This window comes from Phoca vitulina, unplaced genomic scaffold, assembly GCF_004348235.1.
Source record: "Phoca vitulina isolate PV1807 unplaced genomic scaffold, GSC_HSeal_1.0 scaffold13, whole genome shotgun sequence".
Taxonomy (NCBI): domain Eukaryota; kingdom Metazoa; phylum Chordata; class Mammalia; order Carnivora; family Phocidae; genus Phoca; species Phoca vitulina.
This window is the reverse complement of record NW_022589716.1, coordinates 2,415,858-2,435,819: the sequence shown is the minus strand read 5'-3', so window position 1 is coordinate 2,435,819 and position 19,962 is coordinate 2,415,858. Positions and strand designations below refer to the sequence as shown.

At 55.5% G+C, this 19,962-nt stretch overlaps 1 protein-coding gene across 1 annotated transcript; it reads right to left on the bottom strand.

The window, feature by feature from the left end:
• Positions 1–1,713: 1,713 nt before the first annotated feature.
• Positions 1,714–18,473, bottom strand: MAP1S (microtubule associated protein 1S). The gene is made up of 7 exons (XM_032412384.1): positions 18,338–18,473; positions 16,914–17,015; positions 15,395–15,477; positions 14,209–14,349; positions 11,253–13,605; positions 2,692–2,927; positions 1,714–1,968 (listed from the first exon to the last, which is right to left on the bottom strand). Exons 1-7 carry the CDS (start codon positions 18,471–18,473, stop codon positions 1,813–1,815), a joined length of 3,207 nt encoding a protein of 1,068 aa, XP_032268275.1. The 3' UTR covers positions 1,714–1,812.
• Positions 18,474–19,962: the final 1,489 nt, after the last annotated feature.

Sequence of the window (19,962 nt, the reverse complement as noted above, 5' to 3'; positions counted from 1 at the left end):
CATCCACTTCAAAGATAGCTATCTGGAATAAACCTATTTGCCAGCCTCACCGCTTGATAAACAGCCAGCTCTCCGCCGCCCCCCCCCGCCCCGCCCCCCAGGCTCCCTTGTTTGAGAGCTCTTGGTTGCTTTTGAGAACTGGCCCTTGGGGTCACTTGTTTTTTCCTTTCTGGCGCTTTAAATTCCCGCTCCTATGTTTTAGTTTTACCATAAGCAATGAGCCCTGGGAACCCCACGTCCCCATCCTGGACCCCAATAAAAGCAGAGGCCCAGCCAGGGAACCCCCCCACCCCCTCACTGTGTGGCCCGCCCTGGGGGTGCTGTGGGAGCTCCAGGTCTTGTCGGTAAGAAACCTTTCCTTTTTTCCGTTTCCTGATGGGTGTTGCTGAAGGGCGTGCAACCACAGGGGCCAGTCCAACCAGACGCTGGATACTGACAGGCTGAGCCCTAACCATACAGACCCCCCGCCTCAATTCCTGTGTTTAAGCCCGACTCCCCATCGTGACGGTGTCGTGACGGTGTCTGTGGACGTGGGGGCTCTGGGAGATCAGCAGGTAGTGAAAGGGGGGCTCGCAATGGGGTCAGTGCTCTCCTAAGAAGGGGGGGTCACAGAATGTGCCCCCACGCCCCTCCCACTCCACGTGAGCACCCGGCCAGAAGGCAGCCATGTGCAAGCCAGGAAGCCTCCTCACCAGACCCTGGCCCTGCCGGCACCCTGACTTCCAGCCTCCAGAGCTGCGAGAAACTCCCGAGTCCTCAGCAGGAGGCCCTCCGCAGCTACACGCGGTGATTCGGGCCACCGCAGCCAGGGAAGGGAGCCGTGTGCCGACCAGTTCCTCTGGGGCCACCGTCACAAAGTACCCCAAACAACAGCTCACTCTCACGCACTTCTGGAGGCTGAACTCTGAAATCAAGGTGCCAGCACGGTTGGTTCCTTCAGAAAGTTCTAGGGGAGGACCACTCTTCACCCCTCCCAGCTTCTGGAGGCTCCAGTGCTCCTCGGCTTGTGGCCCCATCGCCCTAATCTCTGCCTCTATCCCCACGCGGCCTTCCTTTCTCAATGTCTCCTCTTCTGTCTAAGGACACCTGTCATTGGGTTTAGGGCCCATCCAGATAATCCCAAGATCCCTCACTTAATTCCATCTCTCTACTCGGTGACATTCCCGGACATTGGGTGACAGGACAGACGTACGCTTTCGGGGTCGCCATCCACCCAGTGCACGTGGCACGTTCTCTAATGTTATGTCTAGGCATCTCCACACGTGGAGAGAGCAGGAAGGGGGTTCTTCAGGAATTAATGTTTTGTGACCATTGGGTTTCCGATTCTTTAAGACCTCTCTGTAGCATGGGACTCTCCTGCCAGGAGCATCGATCGTCTCTAGAAACGGGGAGGAACCTGTTTTCCAGCTTTGGAGCCAGGGCCTGGGCTTCAAATCTCACCTTGGTCACGGACCGGTGTGTGGTGGGGGTCCAGCGGCTGCCCAGGGGAACCAGCTTCCCCACAGGGAAAATCAGCCCCTCAAGGTCAGCAGCACCCACAGCTGCCGGTGGTCCCTGCCAGAGGGGCACACCCTCCCCCGGGCCGGGGCGTTCCCATCCGCCACACGGAGGCCAGAGCATGCCTCCCCCCGAACTGGGGGCCGGCACAGTGATGACAACAGCCCCGGACGTTGCCAAGTCTCCTGTCAGCAGAAGGAACGGAGGCCACAGCCAAGTGGGGTACCTGGTTTATTTCTGATGCAGGGGAGTCTCAGGCAGCGGCAGACTCTGGGCTTGGGGGGGCGGGGGCGGGGGCGGGGGGCTGGCCTGGAGCTAGAACTCCACCTTGCAGGCGGGGAAGGCCTCGTCCTGCATGGACACGGTGCTGTTGCTGCCCAGCACGGTGATGCCCAGCGCCTGGTGCCGCGCGTGCGTCTCCTCGTACCACTCGTGCATCGCCACGGAATCGAAGGTGGGGATCAGGGTCACCTGCGGGTGGGACAGACGGCCTGACGGTGAGGGGGAGGGGGTCCCCTCTGCCCTCCCGGCCCCGCCCCCGACTCCACTCCCGGCATCTCAGGCCCTTCTCCTGAGCACGTCTGCTTGGCTTCCCTTCTCTCCCGCCTGAACGTCTGTGGCTGGGGGCCAGCTCATCCCCGAAGCCCCTTCTCTTCCCCACAGCACCCAGGGGAAGGGAGCCTCTCACAGCACAGGAGAGCAGGCCTCCCTCTGGCTCCTCCCCTGCACACGCCAGGCTTGCTCTCCCGCCAGCCGGCCCACACGCGGCACGGGTGGCCAGGGACCTGGAATCTGCTGCTTCTACCCAAACTTGCCTCACGCTCCAAGGCTCTGCTTCCAGGCCTCCTCTGGGGACAACCCCAGCCCACATGCTCAATTCTCCCCTTTGTCAGCTGCACTGACAGCTCGCCTCTTCCTCCTGGCCCGTCACACCAGTCCTGCCCAGCACCCGCACCCAGGCTGCTGCAGATAGACGAAGTAGACACAACAGGAACAGAGTCCCGAGAGCTGCTGGGACCTCTGTGCTTGCCTTTGTTTCCATGGCCCTGGGGACCCAGCTTAGCCTCTCTGAGCCCCACTGCCTCTGTGGGTGGGTGAGGGTCGCACGTAAGACGACATTCAACAGGAAGGTATTAAGAAGTTTGGGCCCCACCTTGTGCCACGACTGCCTGAGGCCCTGGGGTGGTCACGCACCTGGAGGTCACGGTCCCACTGCTGCTTGCCAGCCAGCAGTGCATCCAGGACGGCCCGCATGCCCTCCTCCTTGCGCTGGTCCTGGCCACTGATGACATAGCAGAGTGCACGCACCCGCCGGAAGAACTCCTCGTCCACCAGCCGGGCGCTGCTCCCGCTGGGCAGGTAGGCCAGGTCGAGGTAGACAGGGGAGCCGGGAGGGGCTGCTGACCCCCCCGGTCGGCTGCCAGCTGACCCTGTGGGCAAGAAGGACAGCGTCAGTCCTGAGCTCCTGGGACCAGGAAGGGGCCGAGACCCAGGGCCCGGGAAGGGGTTCCCAGCTCTGACTACACCCCTCCAAGTGGTTCCCTCCTCAGGAGAAGGCCTGATCTCACTATCTTATAGTTGACAAGCTCTCCCTGGTGTGGGCAGTTATTCAGTGAATGCTACAGATACCCCAGTCATATCTTCAGTGGCCTGGACCCTCCCTGGCTAGTCCCTGGACACAGACATACCCAGGGCCAGAGGTAAGGAAGGTAGGAAGGGGCAATCAGGGAGGGCTTCCTGGAAGAGGAGGTTTTTAGAGCTTCAGCTCCCAAAGCAACCGGTACCTAGAACAATCTGCTGCTTTTGCAGCATCCATCTGTTCAACTACTCATGGGGCATTTACCGAGCCCTCCTAGGCATTAGGCACTGGGGACACAGCAGTAAGCGAGAGAGACAAAAATCCCTGCCGCCAAGGGCAATGGGGAGACAGAGTGGGTGTGGTAGGGACAGAATTGCAAGAGGGAGACCCAGGATGTGGCACAGCTCTCAGAGCCTCATGCATGGCCTTGAATCCAGAGCCTATGCAAAGGGGATGAGGCCACCAGTCCCAGGTGTGTCTCATAATCAACTGATTGAAGACATACCTGGATCTCAGGTCCAGGAAACCCGGCCAGATGCTTGGCATCTTATGATCATAAACATTGCCCAGCTCAGGGTGTGGGTCCAGAGGGCTGCCGAATGAATGAATCCCCCAGCTTTGGGCAAGTGGCATTTTTTTTTTTAAAGATTTTATTTATTTGACAGAGAGAGATAGCGAGAGCAGGAACACAAGAAAGGGGAGTGGGAGAGGGAGAAGCAGGCCCCCCGCCGAGCAGGGAGCCTGACGTGGGACTCGATCCCAGAACCCCAGGATCATGACCTGAGCCGAAGGCAGACGCCTAACGACTGAGCCACCCAGGTGCCTGGCAAGTGGCATCCTTCACTCATAGCTGGGAACAGCGGTGGTGAGGATCTTAAGACTCAGGAAGAGAAAGCCACCGTGGCTATGGAAGGCGCAAGGGAGACAGGAGCCGCAGAGGCGGAACAGCGAAGGGAAGATGAGGGGGGCGTGGGCAGAAGCCTCAGGGCAGGAGGACAGGGGTAGCAGGGGCCGGCAGCCCGGTCTGCTTTTGTAAATGCACTTTTGCCAGAATGCCCATTTGGTTACATGCTAAGCTGCTGTTCCGCCACAGTGCAGAGTTGAGTCCTTGGGACAGAGGCCATCGGGCCTGCAAAGCTGAAAACGTTTATCTTCTGGCTCTTCGGAGGCAGAGTTTGCTGACACCAGCACAGAGGGGCAGTCTGTCCGAGGCAGTAGGAGAAGGAGACCCCAAGTGGCCAAATGCCCTGGCAGAAAGGGCCTCGGATGACTCCCAGCCTCCGGGTGCCAGCCCCGCCCCACAGGCCTGGGTAGCACCTGCCAAAGCTCACAGGGGCCCATCAGGTGCCTCCCTTGGAATGTGCCCAAGAAGGATAAGAAGTGGCAGCTCAGGTGGGCACTGAGGCTAGGAACCAACGACAGGCCATGGGCGAGAGAAGCCAGAGCCACGGTCAGGGCCACCCAGGCGCCTAGAACAAGTGAGCAAGCACTCAGGGAACGAGCTCAAGTTATGATCACTGCTAACCATCATCGATGCTCTCCCACCAGCCCCCTGGTACTTGTAGGCCTGCACTGCCCTACACGGTGTCACCAACCACTGCAACGTGGCAGGTACGAGCTGAGACGAGCAGGGGTTGCAAAACACAGGCGAGGCATCCAAGACTTTTTTTTTTTTTAAAGATTTATATATTTATTTCAGAGAGAGCGAGAGCACAAGCATGAATAGAGGGGGCAGCAGGCAGAGGCAGAGGGAGAAGCAGGCTCCCCGCTGAACAGAGAGCCCAACGCAGGGCTCGATCCCAGGACCCCAGGATCATGACCTGAGCCGAAGGCAGTTGCTTAACCAACTGAGCCACCCAGGCGCCCGACCCTCAGTTTCTACCTCAGACTGACCCCCAGCACAGAAGCAGCAATTAACCAGAGAAGCCACACAAACCTCCCCTGGGGAAGGGGGAGATTTGGATCTCCAGAGTTAATACATTATTAAATTCGAATGTCCAATTTTCAACAATAGCAAAAATCACAAGGCATACAAAGAAACAGGAAAAGTACAGCTTATTCAAAGGAAAAAAAGAAAAAAAAAATCAACAGAAACCAGAAAGGCCTGACGGTGGGCTTACTGGACAAAAACTGTAAGACAACGGTCTTAAAGATGCTCACAGAAAGACAGACGTGCAAGAGAACGCTGCATGAACAAAACAGAAATGTCACTAAGGATGTAGAAAACATAGAAATAAACCCAAAAGAAATTCTGCACCTGAAAAGTACAATAACTGAAATGAAAATTCACCAGAGGAATTCATGATCTGAACAGCGATTTCTGATGATAGGATGATGGCAATTATCAAGTCTGAGGAACACGGAGAGATGACTGAAGAAAGTGAACAGCGGCTTAAGGGACTTGTAGGACAAAAGGACCAACACACACACGGAGTCCCAGGAGAGAAAAGGGCAGAATGACTATTTGAAGAAACAATGGCCCCAAACTTTCCATATTTGATGAAAGGTGTTAGTATGAACGTCCAAAAAGCTCAACAAATTCCAAGTGGGATGACCTCAAAGAGATCCACAGTGAGACCCATTATAATCCGACTGCTGAAAGACAAAGAATCTCTTTGAGAGAAAGCAGAGATAAAGGGAAAGTTTATAACTATAAATATTTTATATTAAAAAAAGAACATCTCAACGTGACAACCCTTCAACCCAAGGAGCTAGAAAAAGAACAAAAGGAAATCCAAAGCTAGCAGAAAAAAGGAAATAATAAAGAGCAGAGGTTTTAAAAATTGAGACTAGAAAAACACAAAAGATAATCAATAAAACCTCACGTTGGTTCTTCAAAGAGATTAACAAACTTGACAGCCCTTTAGCTAGACTGAGAAAAAAAAGAGAAGACTCAAATTACTAAGCTCAGAAGTAAGAGTGGGGACACTACTACCGACTCTACAGACATAGAAAGCACTATGAGAGTACTGTGAACAGCTGTACGACCAACAAACTAGATGACCTAGAAAAAATACACAGATTCCTAGAAACACAAAATCTACCAAGACCAAATCACAAAGAAACAGAAAAGCTGCACAGATTCATTGTTAGTAAGGAGACTGAATCAGTAATTAAAACCCTCCCCAGCTTCACTAAGTTTCCACCAAACATTTATTTTATTTATTTATTTTAAAGATTTTATTTATTTATCTGACAGAGGAACACGGCGAGAGAGGGAACACAAGCAGGGGGAGTGGGAGAGGGAGAAGCAGGCCTCCCGCTGAGCAGGGAGCCCGACGCGGGGCTCGATCCCAGGACCCCGGGATCATGACCTGAGCCGAAGGCAGACGCTTAACGACTGAGCCACCCAGGCGCCCCTCCACCAAACATTTAAAGAAGAACTAACATTGATCCTTCTCAAACTTTTCCAAAAACACTGAAGAGCAGGGAACACATCCTAACTCATTCTGAGGCCAGTGTTGCCCTGATGCCAAGGTCAGACAAAGACACTAAGAAGAAAACTACAAACCAATATCCCTTATGAACCTTGATGCAAAAATCTTCAACAAATATTAGCAAGCCAAATTCAGCAGCATAGGAAAAGGATCAGACACTATGATCAAGTGGGATTTATCCCTGGGATGTATGGTTCAACATACAAAAAAAAAAAAAAAATCAATATAGGCCCACATTGGGTGTACAGATTACTTAAAAATAAAATCTTTTTTTTTTTTTTTAAAGATTTTACTTATTTATTTATTTGAGAGAGGGTAAGAGTGAGAGAGCACAGCAGTGGGGGAGCAGTAGAGGGAGAGGGAGAAGCAGGCTCCTTGCTAAGCAGGGAGCCCAATGCAGGGCTTGATCCCAGGACTCTGGGATCATGACCTGAGCCAAAGGCAGATGCTTAACTGACTGAACCACCCAGGCACCCCTTAAAAATAAAATCTTTTTTTTTTTTTTTTTTTTTTTAAAGATTTTATTTATTTATTCATGAGAGACAGAGAGAGAGAGAGAGACAGAGGCAGAGGGAGAAGCAGGCTCCCCGCGGAGCAGGGAGCCCGATGCGGGACTCGATCCCAGGACCCTGGGATCACGACCTGAGCCGAAGGCAGACGCTTAACCGACTGAGCCACCCAGGCGTCCCTAAAAATAAAATCTTAAAAAAAGAGAAAAATCAACACAATACACATTAACAGAATGAAGGATAAAAAAAACATAATCATTTCAATTGTTACAGAAAAGGCATTAGACAAAATTCAACACTCTTTCATGATAAAAACCCTCTAAATAAAAAGATTAAAAAAAAAAAAAAACCCCTCCGGGCGCCTGTGTAGCTCAGTCGGTTAAGCATCTGCCTTTGGCTCAGGTCATGATCCCAGGGTCTTGGGATTGAGCCCCACATCGGGCTCCCTGCTCAGCGGGAGGCCTGCTTCTCCCTCTTCCACTCCCCCTGCTTGTGTTCCTGTTCTCGCTCTCTCTCTCTCTCTGTCAAATAAATAATAAATAAAATCTTACAAAAAAACCCCAAAACCCTCAACAAATTAGGAGTAGCAAGAAACTGCCTCAACGTAATACAAGCCATACATGAGAAACCCACAGCTCACATCGCACTTGATGGTGAAAGACTATAAGCTTTTTTCCTAAGAGCAGGGACAGGGCAAGAAATGTTGGCTTTTGCCACTTCTAGTCAACACAGTACTGGAAGTGCTAGCCAGGGCAATCAGGCAAGAAAACGAAAAGGCACTGGATTGGAAAAGAAAAAATTAAAAGTTATCTCTGATCACAGAGGATATGCTCTTAGTGTAGAAAACTCAAGTAACACGCACGTGCACATACACACACACCATCTGCTAGAATAAACAAATCCAGCAAAGTAGCTGGATACAAAATAAACACACACAAATCAGTTATGCTCCTGTATGCTAATAGTGAACAACTTGAAAAGGAAATTAGAAAACAATTCCATTTACAATAGCATCAAAACAAATAACTTAGAAATTAACTTAACCAAGAAAATAAAACACATGAGAACTACAAAACACTTCTTAAATAAATGAAAAAAGACACAGAAATTCACAGAAAGACATCCCATATTTGTGGACTGGAGGACTAAATATCCACTGAGCTGTTGGCACTACCTGAAACGACCTAGAGATTCAATGCTGTCACGGTCAAAGTGCCAGGGATGGCTTTTTGCAGAAAGAGAAGAATCTATCCTAAAATTCATATGGAATCTCAAAGGATTCCGGAAGGCAAGACAATACTGAAGAACAAAGTTGGGAGGCCTCACGCTTCCTGATTTGTAAACTCACGACAAAGGGATACTAATCAGGACAGAGTGGTACTGACATAAAGATAGATATGTAACAGGCCAAGGGAATAGAGAGCCCAGAAATAAAACACTCACATATGTGGTAAAATGTTGTTTGGCAAGGATGCCAAGACTGATGCTAGGAAAACTGGATGTCCACATGCAAAAGAATGAAGTTGAGCCCTTATTTAGCACCACAGGCAAAAATTAACTCAATTCATCAAGGAGCAAAATATAAGAGCTAAAACCATAAAACTCTTAGAACAGGGCACCTGGGTGGCTCAGTTGGTTAAGCGACTGCCTTCAGCTCAGGTCATGATCCTGGAGTCCCGGGATCGAGTCCCGCATCGGGCTCCCTGCTCAGCAGGGAGTCTGCTTCTCCCTCTGACCCTCCCCCCTCTCATGCTCTCTGTCTCTCATTCTCTCTCTCTCAAATAAATAAATAAAAATCTAAAAAAAACAAAAAAACAAAAACTCTTAGAACAAAACAAAAGCTTCACGACATTGGATCTGGCAATGATTTTTTGGATAGGACACCAAAAGCACAGGAAAAAAAAAAAAAAGGCAAACAGGACTTTGTGAAAATTACAAACTTTTGTGCAAAGAACACTATCAACAAAATAAAAAGGCAACACACAGAATGAGAGAAAATATTCGCAAATCATGTATCTGATAAAGGATTACTATCTGGAATATATACAGAACTCTCATAACCCAACAACAAAAAGACAACCGGATTCAAAAAGGGGCAAAGACCTGAATAGACATTTCTCCAAAAAAGATATATAAACAGGGGCGCCTGGGTGGCTCAGTTGGTTAAGCGACTGCCTTCGGCTCGGGTCATGATCCTGGAGTCCCGGGATCGAGTCCCACATCGGGCTCCCTGCTCAGCGGGGAGTCTGCTTCTCCCTCTGACCCTCCTCCCTCTCATGCTCTCAGTCTCTCATTCTCTCACAAATAAAATCTTAAAAAAAAAAAAAAAAAGATATATAAATAGCCAACAGTACATGAAAAGATGCTCACTAATTAGGGAAATGCAAATCAAAACCACCATGAGATACCACCTCACACCCATCACGTGGCCACTATCAAAAAAAAAAAATCAGATAACAGTGTTGGCGAGGATGTGGAGAAATTGGAACCTTTTTGCACTGTTGGTGGGAGGACAGGGTGCAGCCGCTGTGGAACAGTATGGCAGTTCCTCGAAAAAAAATCAAAAATAGAATTACCATCTGATCCAGCAATCCTTCTTCTGGGAATATACCCAAAAGAGTTGAAAGCAAGATCTCCAAAAGATATTTGTCAAACCGTGTTCACAGCAACGTGATTCAACAGTAGTCAAAAGGTGGAAACAACTCAAGTGTCCATCAACGGGTGAATGGATAAGCAAAATACGGTGCATCCACATAACGGAGTATTATTCAACCTTAAAAAGGAAGGAAATTCTTAAAAAAAAAGTGGGGGGGGAGAAAATTATGACCTGGGCTACAGCATGGATGAACCATGGAGACATTCTACTAAGTGAAATAACACAAATACAGTAGGATTTTACTTACACAGGGCCCTAGCATCATCAGGGTCCTAGAAACAGAGAGTGGAATGGTGGGTGCTAGGGACTGGGAGAGGAGGAATGGGAGTTAGTGTTTAATGGGGACAAAGTTTCAGTTTTGCAAGATAAAAGGAACCCTGGACAGGGATCCGGCGGTGATGGTTGCACAACACGAGTGTGCTTAATGCTGAACTGCGTGCTTAGGAACGGCTACGGTGACGTCATGTCGTGTACATTTCATCACAACTAAGGGAAACCGGGAGAAAAGTTACCACGGCATACCCGAGACTGCTAGCCTGAGAGTCGGCTTACAGGGTGGCCCCTGGCTGGAGTCTGGGGGACTTAGATCTCAGAAAGGTCCCCACTGCCTGCGCAAGGGTGGCTCGCTGCCCCCCGCCCCCCCCCCCCCAGGTCCTGCAGTGCTGCGGCTCCTGCTGAAGCCCTGCTTCCCCCTCTCTGAGAATCCCGGAATTTGGGTGCATGTCAGGCAGAGGGGGCCAACGTGCCCAGCCCCCACTAGAAACCCTGGCACTCCAGTCTCTAATGAGCCTCCCTGGGAGGCACCACCTCCCATGGGTCATCGCGGTTCGCCGCTCTGGCATTAAGGCACATGGTGTGACTACGCTGGGAGGCAGCTCTAGAAGCCTGTGCCTGGATTCCCTCTAGGGACTCCCCGCCCCGCCCCCCCGCACCCCAAGCCTCTTGCCCTCGCTGATTCTGTTCCATGTTTTTGCTCTAATACAGTTCAGCCACAAGGAGGACAGTATACCTAGTCCTCCCAGCCCAGCATCCAACCTGGTGGTGGTGGGCTTGGAAACCTCCGCACAAAGGGGTTAAATATACTATTAAAATTAATTTCACCGTGGCGCCTGGGTGGCTCAGTCATTGAGCGTCTGCCTTCGGCTCAGGTCATGATCCCAGGGTCCTGGGATCGAGCCCTGCATCGGGCTCCCTGCTCCGTGGGAGGCCTGCTTCTCCCTCTCCCACTCCCCCTGCTTGTGTTCCCTCTCTCACTGTGTCTCTCTCTGTCATATAAATAAATAAAATCTTTAAAAATAAATAAATAAAATAAAATTAATTTCACCTGTTTCTTCTTACACACTGTGACCACAGCAAGCTCAGGAGAACAGATATGCTCACTTTACGTTTCCCCCGACAGCACTGCTTGAATGCCTCGGAATTACAAGTGCCTGAATGGTGAACCAGAACTTCCATTTTATATGAGAAACTGAGGCCCAGAGAGGGTGGCAGGTGTGGCTGAGGCCACACAGCAAGTAGGGAACAAAGACTTGGGCCAGTAACCCACCGCAGGACTCCAGCTCCTGGGTACTTACCAGAGGGGCCCCGAGCGGTCGTCTTGGGGACTGAGGACTTTCTGGACAGGGGCACCCGACCTCCCTTGTCACCGGGCTCACTCCGGGTGCTGAGCGGCCGACTGGCCCGGTCTCCTCCAGCCAGTCCCCTGGTTTTGGCAGTGGTCGCCGGAGTGGCTTTGGAGGCGGCTGTGCTGGGGTTTGGGCGAGCCAGGGACCTCCGGGTACGGCTGAGGCCCTCTGTCAGCCGGGCCTGCTCAGGGGGCAGCATCTCGGGGTCCACCATGCAGATGCTGGGTGGGGTGGGCAGCGGTGGGGGGAACTTGAGGGCCTCGGGCAGGGGGTCGCGGCGAGGGACCCCAAAGCCCTCCATGTCCTCGTCTGAGTCCGCAGGGCCGGGGGCGGCAGGCAGGGGGTCTGAGTCAGACAGGGTGGGCAGGGACTCGCTGACGGACGTGGGTGGCGTCTCCTCAGCCCGTGGAGCGCCGGCCCGCTCCTGGGACCGAGCACTGCTATCGGAGCTGCCGGGGGATGCAGGCGCCGGGGCCATGGGCACAGCCTTTCGGTGCTCGAACTCGCAGGGTGACACCAGGCAGAGGTCCACATCGTGCGGGGAGGCCGAGCGCCGGACCCGGGGGCCACGAAGCGGGAGGCTCAGCCCCGCCTCGCCTGTGGCGGCAGGTGGCGGCGGCAGCACCTGCTCGAAGGAGACGGACAGGGACTCGTCTACCTCCGTGGAGTGCGGGGAGCCCACCTCAGCGGGCAGCGAGGGCGTGGTCACTGTGGGGGAGGCATCTGGCCCAGCCTCCCCGCCGCGCAGCGGGCTCAGCGACAGCCGCCCACTGTCCTCAGCCGGGCCCTGCTGGGCTCCAGTAGGCGAGGGTGTGCGTGGCCGAGGGGTGCTGGCATCCAAAAGCAGTTCCAGCGCCTTCTCCTCCAAGGCGCTGCTGTCCTCACCGGCCGGGCTCAGCCCCAGCTCCAGGCTGCTCTCCTGGCTGGGTGTGGCCACCAGCTGGGGGGCTGGGGAACTACAGGTCTCTGCTGAGGGGCTGGCCTCTCCACACCGGAAGGTAGGGGGGCTGCGGGGCCCATTCTCCGCCGGCGGGACCCCTGGCCGGGGGGTATTGGGTGCTCTGCGGGGCCTGGGGGCGGCCGGGGCACCCGCTTTCTTCACACTCACTGAAGCAGACGCCGCCCGGCGTACCTCCCGGGGCTGGGTCCGAGGGATGCTTGGCTTGGGGTCCTTCTTCACCTCCCGGGGGACCCTGGCTTCTTTCTCAGCCCTGCGGGGGGCCTCAACCCGAGGCGGGTCCTTCCGGGCCACCCCGGGGCGCTCCTGGGCCGGCCTGCTGGGTGCTGTTGTCCGGCCTTCTCTTCTTAAGCTGTCCCGGGAGCCCACGCTTTCCTTGCTCTCGGCTCGTCGAGGCCCCACCAAGTCCTGGGGGGTCACCACGGGCTCCCGCAAGAAGCCCAAGTGCTGTAGGCGGACCAGGCCGTCCAGGAGGCGGGCGGGCGGGGTGCAGCCAGGGAAGAGCACGCGCACCACCTTCTCCGTGGGGCCCGCGGGGTGCCACACCAGCAGGGCGCACACGGAGGCCAGCGGGCGGTCGGCCCCGGCCGTGGGCGGGTGCAGCACATACATGTCCAGCCGGCCCACGCCCATCTTCTGGAAGAGCACGGTGGGCTCGGCCGGGAGTGGCCCGCGGTTCAGAGTCAGCGGTGTGATGCCCAGCCGGGCCAGGAGGCTCAGGGCCAGCTCCGCCTCGTCCTCGCCGCTCACCAGACGCGAGGCGGCAACACGGGCATTGAGGAACACGACCCCCAGGTTGGGGGAGATGAGCCTGCGAAGCCGGTCGTCCCCAGACCCCCCGCCGGCCGCCGCCTCCTCGCGCTCTGCCAGCTTGCGCCGCAGTAGACTGTTGAGGCCCGGGAGGCTGTCGGCGCCCGCGTGGGTCACCAGCACGGCGTCCACCCGGTCCAGGTGCCGCACCAGCTTCCAAAAGCTCGACTTGGGGTTGGAACCACCATTGACCAGCACGGTGAAACCATTGACGGCGAAGAAGGCGGCGTCGCCGAGGCCGCCGGGGAAGATGTAGCAGCAGGGCCGGGCGAGCCTGAGGAAGCCCACGGACGCCGGCGGCTCGAGCAGCTCAAAGGGAGACGGCGGCTCCAGCGACTCGGCCACATACTCCAGGAACTCGCGCAGGCCCTCGGACGCCGGCAGCTGCACGGGCGGGTTCCACTGCAGCCGGAGCGCGCTGTGGAGGCCGAGCACTTCAGGCGCCAGCTGGGCCCAGTCGCCGAAGGTCGGGCAGGTGATGGTGAGCTTGGGCAGGTCTGCAGGTGGGGGTGTGGATGCCAGGAGATCCCGGATCTGCAGAAGGGGGTAATGGTTAGAAGCCTCCAGGGCCTGGGAGAATCCCTTGCCCACGCCCCGGCACCCTTAGGACAAAACCCAGCCCTCCCCATGGTCCACAGAGACATACGGTCCTGCCTCACCACCTGCTTCCCTCCCCCACCCTTTCTCTTACTCTCCCTGCCCCAGGGCCTTTGCACTTGCTGTTCTCTTCCTACAGCACAGCTCCCTCCAGAGAAGACCTTCCACGTCCCCTACCTCTGCATCTGGTTCTTGTCTCACCCATCACTCCATCACTCTCATAAATGTGAAAAGGTGGTTTACCAGAGTTTTGCTCATTTGCCCCACCCAGACTAAGGACTCTAGAAAGGACCCTACCCCGCTGGGACCTAGAACCTGGGGTGCCACTTGAAGTCTCTGGGAGGTCTGCTGATCTACAGGCCTAGACTCAAACCACACACTGCAGTGGGCAAGGGAACTGAGCCCCAACAACAAAAGGGACCGTTCCACAGAAGAGGCGATGGGACGTGGTGGGGGGCAGGTCACTAGGGCCACACAGCCTGATGCGGACAAGCCAAGATTCAGAGCCAGGGGAAGCAGGATGAAGAGGAGGGGACTTACCTCTCTGTCCCCTAGGACCTGGAGGAAGTGGCGGGGCGAGAAGCCCCCTGTCTGGAGTAGCAGCTCCCCTGTCTCTTCCAAGCAGGGCCCAGCCAGCACCAGCAGCTTGTGAGGGGCAGGGTCAAGCAGAAGATTCCGGAGCTGGGGAAGGGGAGACGGTTAAAGCCCCTACTCTGTGCAGTGACAAAGCCTGCACCCCCCCCTTGGAATGGCCTCCAACCCCAAATCTACATATAACCACCCCACCCCTGTCCCCAGCCCACTACTCAACAGGAGGCTGGAAAGATACCCTCTGGGCCCTGAGCCCTGCACCCCACCCCAGACAAACTCCTGCTGCTCAACCTAAAGCCAGGCTCCAGTGCCTCCTCTTCCTAGAAGCTCACTTTTCTGGACTCCCTCCAGCCCACTTGTCTCTCTGGCCCAACCTCAATGCCATGGGGAGGAGAGTATCTGTGTCTGGCTCTATCACCTTCAGAGCTCCCCGAGGAAACAAAATGGAGCAGTTTTGATCAGAGGAATCAACCTGTACAAAGGTCTCTAGAGGGGTGTCCTGGGACCCTATCTTGTTCATCTTTCCCATGGATAACTGCGAGAAAAACACAGATGTCCACAAGCTACAAGTATTAAGAAGTCAATTCAGGGGCGCCTGGGTGGCTCAGATGGTTAAGCGTCTGCCTTAGGCTCAGGTCATGATTCCAGGGTCCTGGGATCAAGCCCCACGTCAGGCTCCTGGCTCAGCGGGGAGCCTGCTTCTCCCTCTCCCTCTGTCTCCCCCCACTGCTCATGCTCTCCCTCTCTCTCTGTATCTCTGTGTCTCAAATGAATAAATAAAATCTTAAAAAAAAAAAAAAAAAGTCAATTCAGACAGCTCCTGGGGCCCAGTCAGGAGGGAGGCACAAGACGCAAACACCAGTCAAGTCCCACCTTCCTGCCTCCAGACATTCCCTGCTCCATTCCTTCCTCCCAAACTCCAGTCTTTCCAGACTTTACCCGCTCCCACCATCACCCCTGAGGAGGGAATAAGCTGCAGCCAAGGCCATCTGGGGAGGCCTCCTGAAGGAGGGGGCGATGCTAGTGAGTGTCAAGAGGATTTCAAACACCACAAAGCCAGGGATGCAGGAAGGCAAGGCTTGGGAGGGCGCCGGTCCCAGCAGCCTGCTCCCTCCAGGAGAGGACTATTCCCTACCTCGTCACATAGGGACTTGTCTGATGGGTTCAGGAGGACCAGGGTCTCCAGGGTGTCTCCGCGGTGGTGAAGGCTCCGCTGGCCTGTAGGGGAATCAGGTGCAGTGAGTTTGGGGCTGGGCCATGTGCATGGGGCCGGGCTGTCCCAGTGTCGAACCCTGCCTCCCTATGTGACTCCAGGCAGCCACAAGCCCCTCCAGGACTCTGCTTCCCGGGAACCCCAGCCAGGGGTTATCTGAGGATCAACAGGCACATGGTGGAGCTGCAGGTCAGGATGAGGCAAGAACAGGAAACCTGCCTTGGCAGGCCTCACACTGGAAAGAGCAGTGACAACAGGCCTCCACGGCTCACAGGCCCCAATTCACAGCAGTCAGCCCTACGGCGGATGCCACTGTCACCCCCATTTTATAGGCAAGAAGCCTGAGCCCAGAGAGGACCAACAAGGTACACCAAGAAGAGGTCAGACATGGGAAAGGACTCTGAGGCAGGACTGTATGAGGATCAGGAAGGGGTAGGTGAGGCCAGAATGAGGGGAGCATGGGGGCAGGGAGGCCTCCTGGGCCACAAAGAAGGGAGTGGGGGTGATTCTGGAATCTGAACCCTGGTCTGCCCCCCAGAGCCCAGATGTTTCAAAAATGAAGCCCCAGGCCTGAGGCTGGGGACCTTTTGGCACTCATCAACCTTTTATCAGTTTATCACATGCTTATTATCATGTACGGATATGGCCTCATTCCGGTGGGGAAACTAAGGCATACAGAGAGGAAGTAGCTGCTACCGTCACACAGAGCAGACGGGATTTCCAGCCCCTGCCCCCTCAATCCTGTGAGGGGTCAGGAAGCCACCAGGAACGGCTAGGACAATGAGGCAAAGGACACTTCCTTCCCCTCCTGCAGCAGCCCAGGGCTGACTCAACAGGCTGGCTGAGGCAAGAGGGGCTGCGGGTGACACCTGGAACCCGCCCAGCAGCTGTTCTGTGCGGTGGGTCACCCAGGCATCCCGAACCCTTCCTTGATCTTGCTCCTTTCCCAGCTCCCCATCTACTGAGCACCTACTGTGCACCCAGCCCTGTACGGGGCTCACAGCCACGAGCCAGGCACAGTCCCTGCCACACAGGGCCCACACTCCACCCTTCAGGCCCACTCAGCAGCCCCTCACTTTCCAAATATCTTCTCACTTTGCCTGGGCCCTTCCCTCCACTTGACACACCAGTCCCAGATGCCTCTCATCCAAAGAACCCACTCTTGGAGGTCGCCCTGTCCCCCACCCCTCAGCTGCCTCATCTGCAAAATGGGAACAAAAACACGAGTTCCTGTCTCGTGTAGAGTTGATGACCAAGGGAGTTAGCACCGGGTCAGGGCCCGCCCCTGCTCCACACACTGTAGATCGCAGCTATATGATTACTGCTGTTTACAGCGATACCTGACCCCCCATGCCTGGCATGTAGCGGGCACTCAGAGAACACTTGCCCAATGAATGAGTGGAAGGGGAACAGCTGAGGCATGCAGGGTCTCCAGTCTCACCTTTCACGATGCTGGAGAAGGTGGCGGAGTGCCGGGACACGAAAACCTTGAGCTGCTCATCAAGGCTGCAAATGCCAGGGTCAATGTCCCAAGACCGGATGCCTGTGGGGGGAAGGGGGGCAGGAGGAGTGAGGCAGGGAATCAGCTGGGCTCCTCTGTTCCCAGAATAGTTCAGTAACTAGCATCTGGCAGTAGGAGCAATCCCAGCCCCTCCCCTCAACCTGCCCCCAGTGCAACAGCCTGGAGACTCAGAACCACCCAAAGTGCCCTTGGATCTCTCTGCATCCGCGTCAAGGAACCCAAAGCGTAACTCGGCATTTCACAGAGAAGACTCAACACCAACAAGAAAGCTCCCACCTCCTAAACAGTCATCTCGACCCCTCCATCGTCTCCCCCACCCCCACCAGTGGTCTCACAGCTCCTCCACCCAGCCAGGGCCAAACACGCTCCCACCTCTTGGCCTTTGCGCCAGAGGCTCCCATTCTCAGGATGCCCTTCCCTCTGACTCTCTAACCTCAGGTCCTCAGCCCTTTGCATCCTTCTGAGCACTTCTGACAGCAGGTGAGTTTAAAACTTGTCCCATCTCCTCGCCCACTTTGGGTCCATCCCCCTACCAGACTGTTGGCCCTGTGAGAGCAGAGCTGAACCTGCCTGTGGTCCCCACACTATCCCTGCGCGTGGGGCAGCGGGGAGGGGGCCAGGAGAACCAGGCACAGACGACGACATTCCCAAGCACAAGAATAGAAGTGTGCGCTGCCTTCCCATTTTTACAGGCGCCAGACCGCAGGCCCTGCCCATCTGATGGGGGGGAGGGGGGGAATGAATGACCTCCAAACACGGTGTGGGGTGCACCACACCCGCCGGGCCACCGTGCCAAGTGGCTGCAGGTGAACCTTGCAGGTGCACCTATGACGCACCTCCCCAGATGCCAAATCCCCTGGGCAGGCCGCGCCCGCCCACACCCCAATTAGCAAGCTCCCTGTGGAGCAACGGAAAGTGGGCCCCGGGGCTCCAGGCCCAGCCTCCCCACCCCTGCTCCTTCTTCCAGGACGTCTAGGCTGCTAAGACCGGGGAATTCGAGGCGACCCCACCCTCCCCCCGGCAGGCGGGAAGCGGAGCCGTCGTCTGTGTTGCCCAATCACGCGGGTCCCAAAGCCCAGGCTCGTGTCCCGTCCCTGAGCTGCACCCCGGTCGGGGCGGGGCAGCCCAACCCAGGCCCGGGCGCCGCCTCCTCCGCGGGCACCCAAGGCTTCAGCCCGAGCCGTGCGCCTAACGATGAGGAAGACCGAGCCTCCTGGCCCCAGGATCCCGCCGCCCCCCACCCTCTCCCCGCCCCCAACCCGGCCGCCCCACCCCCCGGCCCTCGGGCCGAGACGCGCGGCCGCGCCCGCCTCCCGCACCCCGCGCCCCCAGGCCGGCCCGACCTCGTTCGAGCTCCTCCAACACATAGGCAAGCAGCCCCGAGCACCCGCACTCGCCGCCCACCACGAGCAGCAACGAGCTCGGCGCCTGGGGCGCCCCGGGGCCCGCCGCCGCTGCCGCCGCCGCCGCCGCCGCCATCTTCGCGCCGCACTGACGGTCCGAGCGCCCACCCCGCTGGCCCCGCCCCTTAAAGGGGCCGAACCGGAAGAAGTGAAGACCCCGCCCGGAAGCCCCCTCGCCCCTTGTCTTGCCCCTTCGGCCCTTTCTGGTCTTGGGAGGTGGGGACGGGAGCACCGAAGTCGTTGGCAGATTCTTGGCTCTCCACTTTGGCCACCCCCTCCCAAAAGATCATTCCCTCGTCCGTCCGTCCATCCATCCATCCATCCATCTATCCATTCATTCAACAAGCTTTGGCTGCATGCCTACCACGTGCTCTCCGGGAACTCATCACATCACAGTAGGCCCAGTCAGAACCAGGTCCACATGCTTCTAGCTCCCTGGGTCAGGGCTTGAACAGAGAAGAGAAAGGTATCTTAGACCTAGGGCTTTAAGGGATGTGTAGGAGTTTGCCAGGTATGAGTGGTGGGGCAAGAGCATATGAAGCAGACGTTAGAGCACGTGTAAAGTTTTAAAGGTAGGAAAGTACATTCTGGAGCACTCTGGGTCCTGGAGCAGGGTAACACGCTTGCACCTATGTGCCAGACATTTTACTCCATTAACTCATTGAATAAATCTGTGAGGTAGGTAATGTTATTATGGTCATTTCAGAGGGGAAGAAACAGAGGCTTGGAGAAATGAAGTCATCAGCTCCTTAAGTGGTAGAACAGAGCTGAACCCAAGTGAGTCTGATTCTAGATCCAGCCTGTGGCAGGCACTGACTGCCTGTCTCACATGGGTACCCCTCCTTCCCCAAACAATCTCATTCAACCCTTTTTTAAAACGATTTTATTTATGGGGCGCCTGGGTGGCTCAGTCGTTAAGCGTCTGCCTGCGGCTCAGGTCATGATCCCAGGGTCCTGGGATCGAGCCCCACTTCGAGCCCCACATCGGGCTCCCTGCTCCATGGGGAGCCTGCTTCTCCCTCTCCCACTCCCTCTGCTTGTGTTCCCCTCTCTCGCTATGTCTCTCTCTGTCAAATAAATAAATAAAATCTTTTTTTTAAAGATTTTATTTATTTATTTATTTGAGAATGAGAGAGAGAGAGAGAGCACATGAGAGGGGGGAGGGTCAGAGGGAGAAGCAGACTCCCGGCCGAGCAGGGATCCTGATGCGGGACTCGATCCCGGGACTCCAGGATCATGACCTGAGCCGAAGATAGTCGCTGAACCAACTGAGCCACCCAGGCGCCCAATAAATAAAATCTTTAAGAAAAAAGATTTTATTTATTTATTTGAGAGAGAGCTCGCGTGCGCTTGCGCACCAGCAGAGGGAGGAGCAGAGGGAGAGGGAGAAGCAGACTCCCCACTGAGCAGGGACTCCCCCTACCTCCAAGCGGGGCTCCATCCCAGGACCCTGGGATCATGAACTGAGCCGAAGGCAGCTGCTTAACCAACTGAGCCACCCAGGCGTCCCTCATTCAATCCTTCAAACTATGGTGGCCACTATTTTAAAAATTAAGTTGCATCAA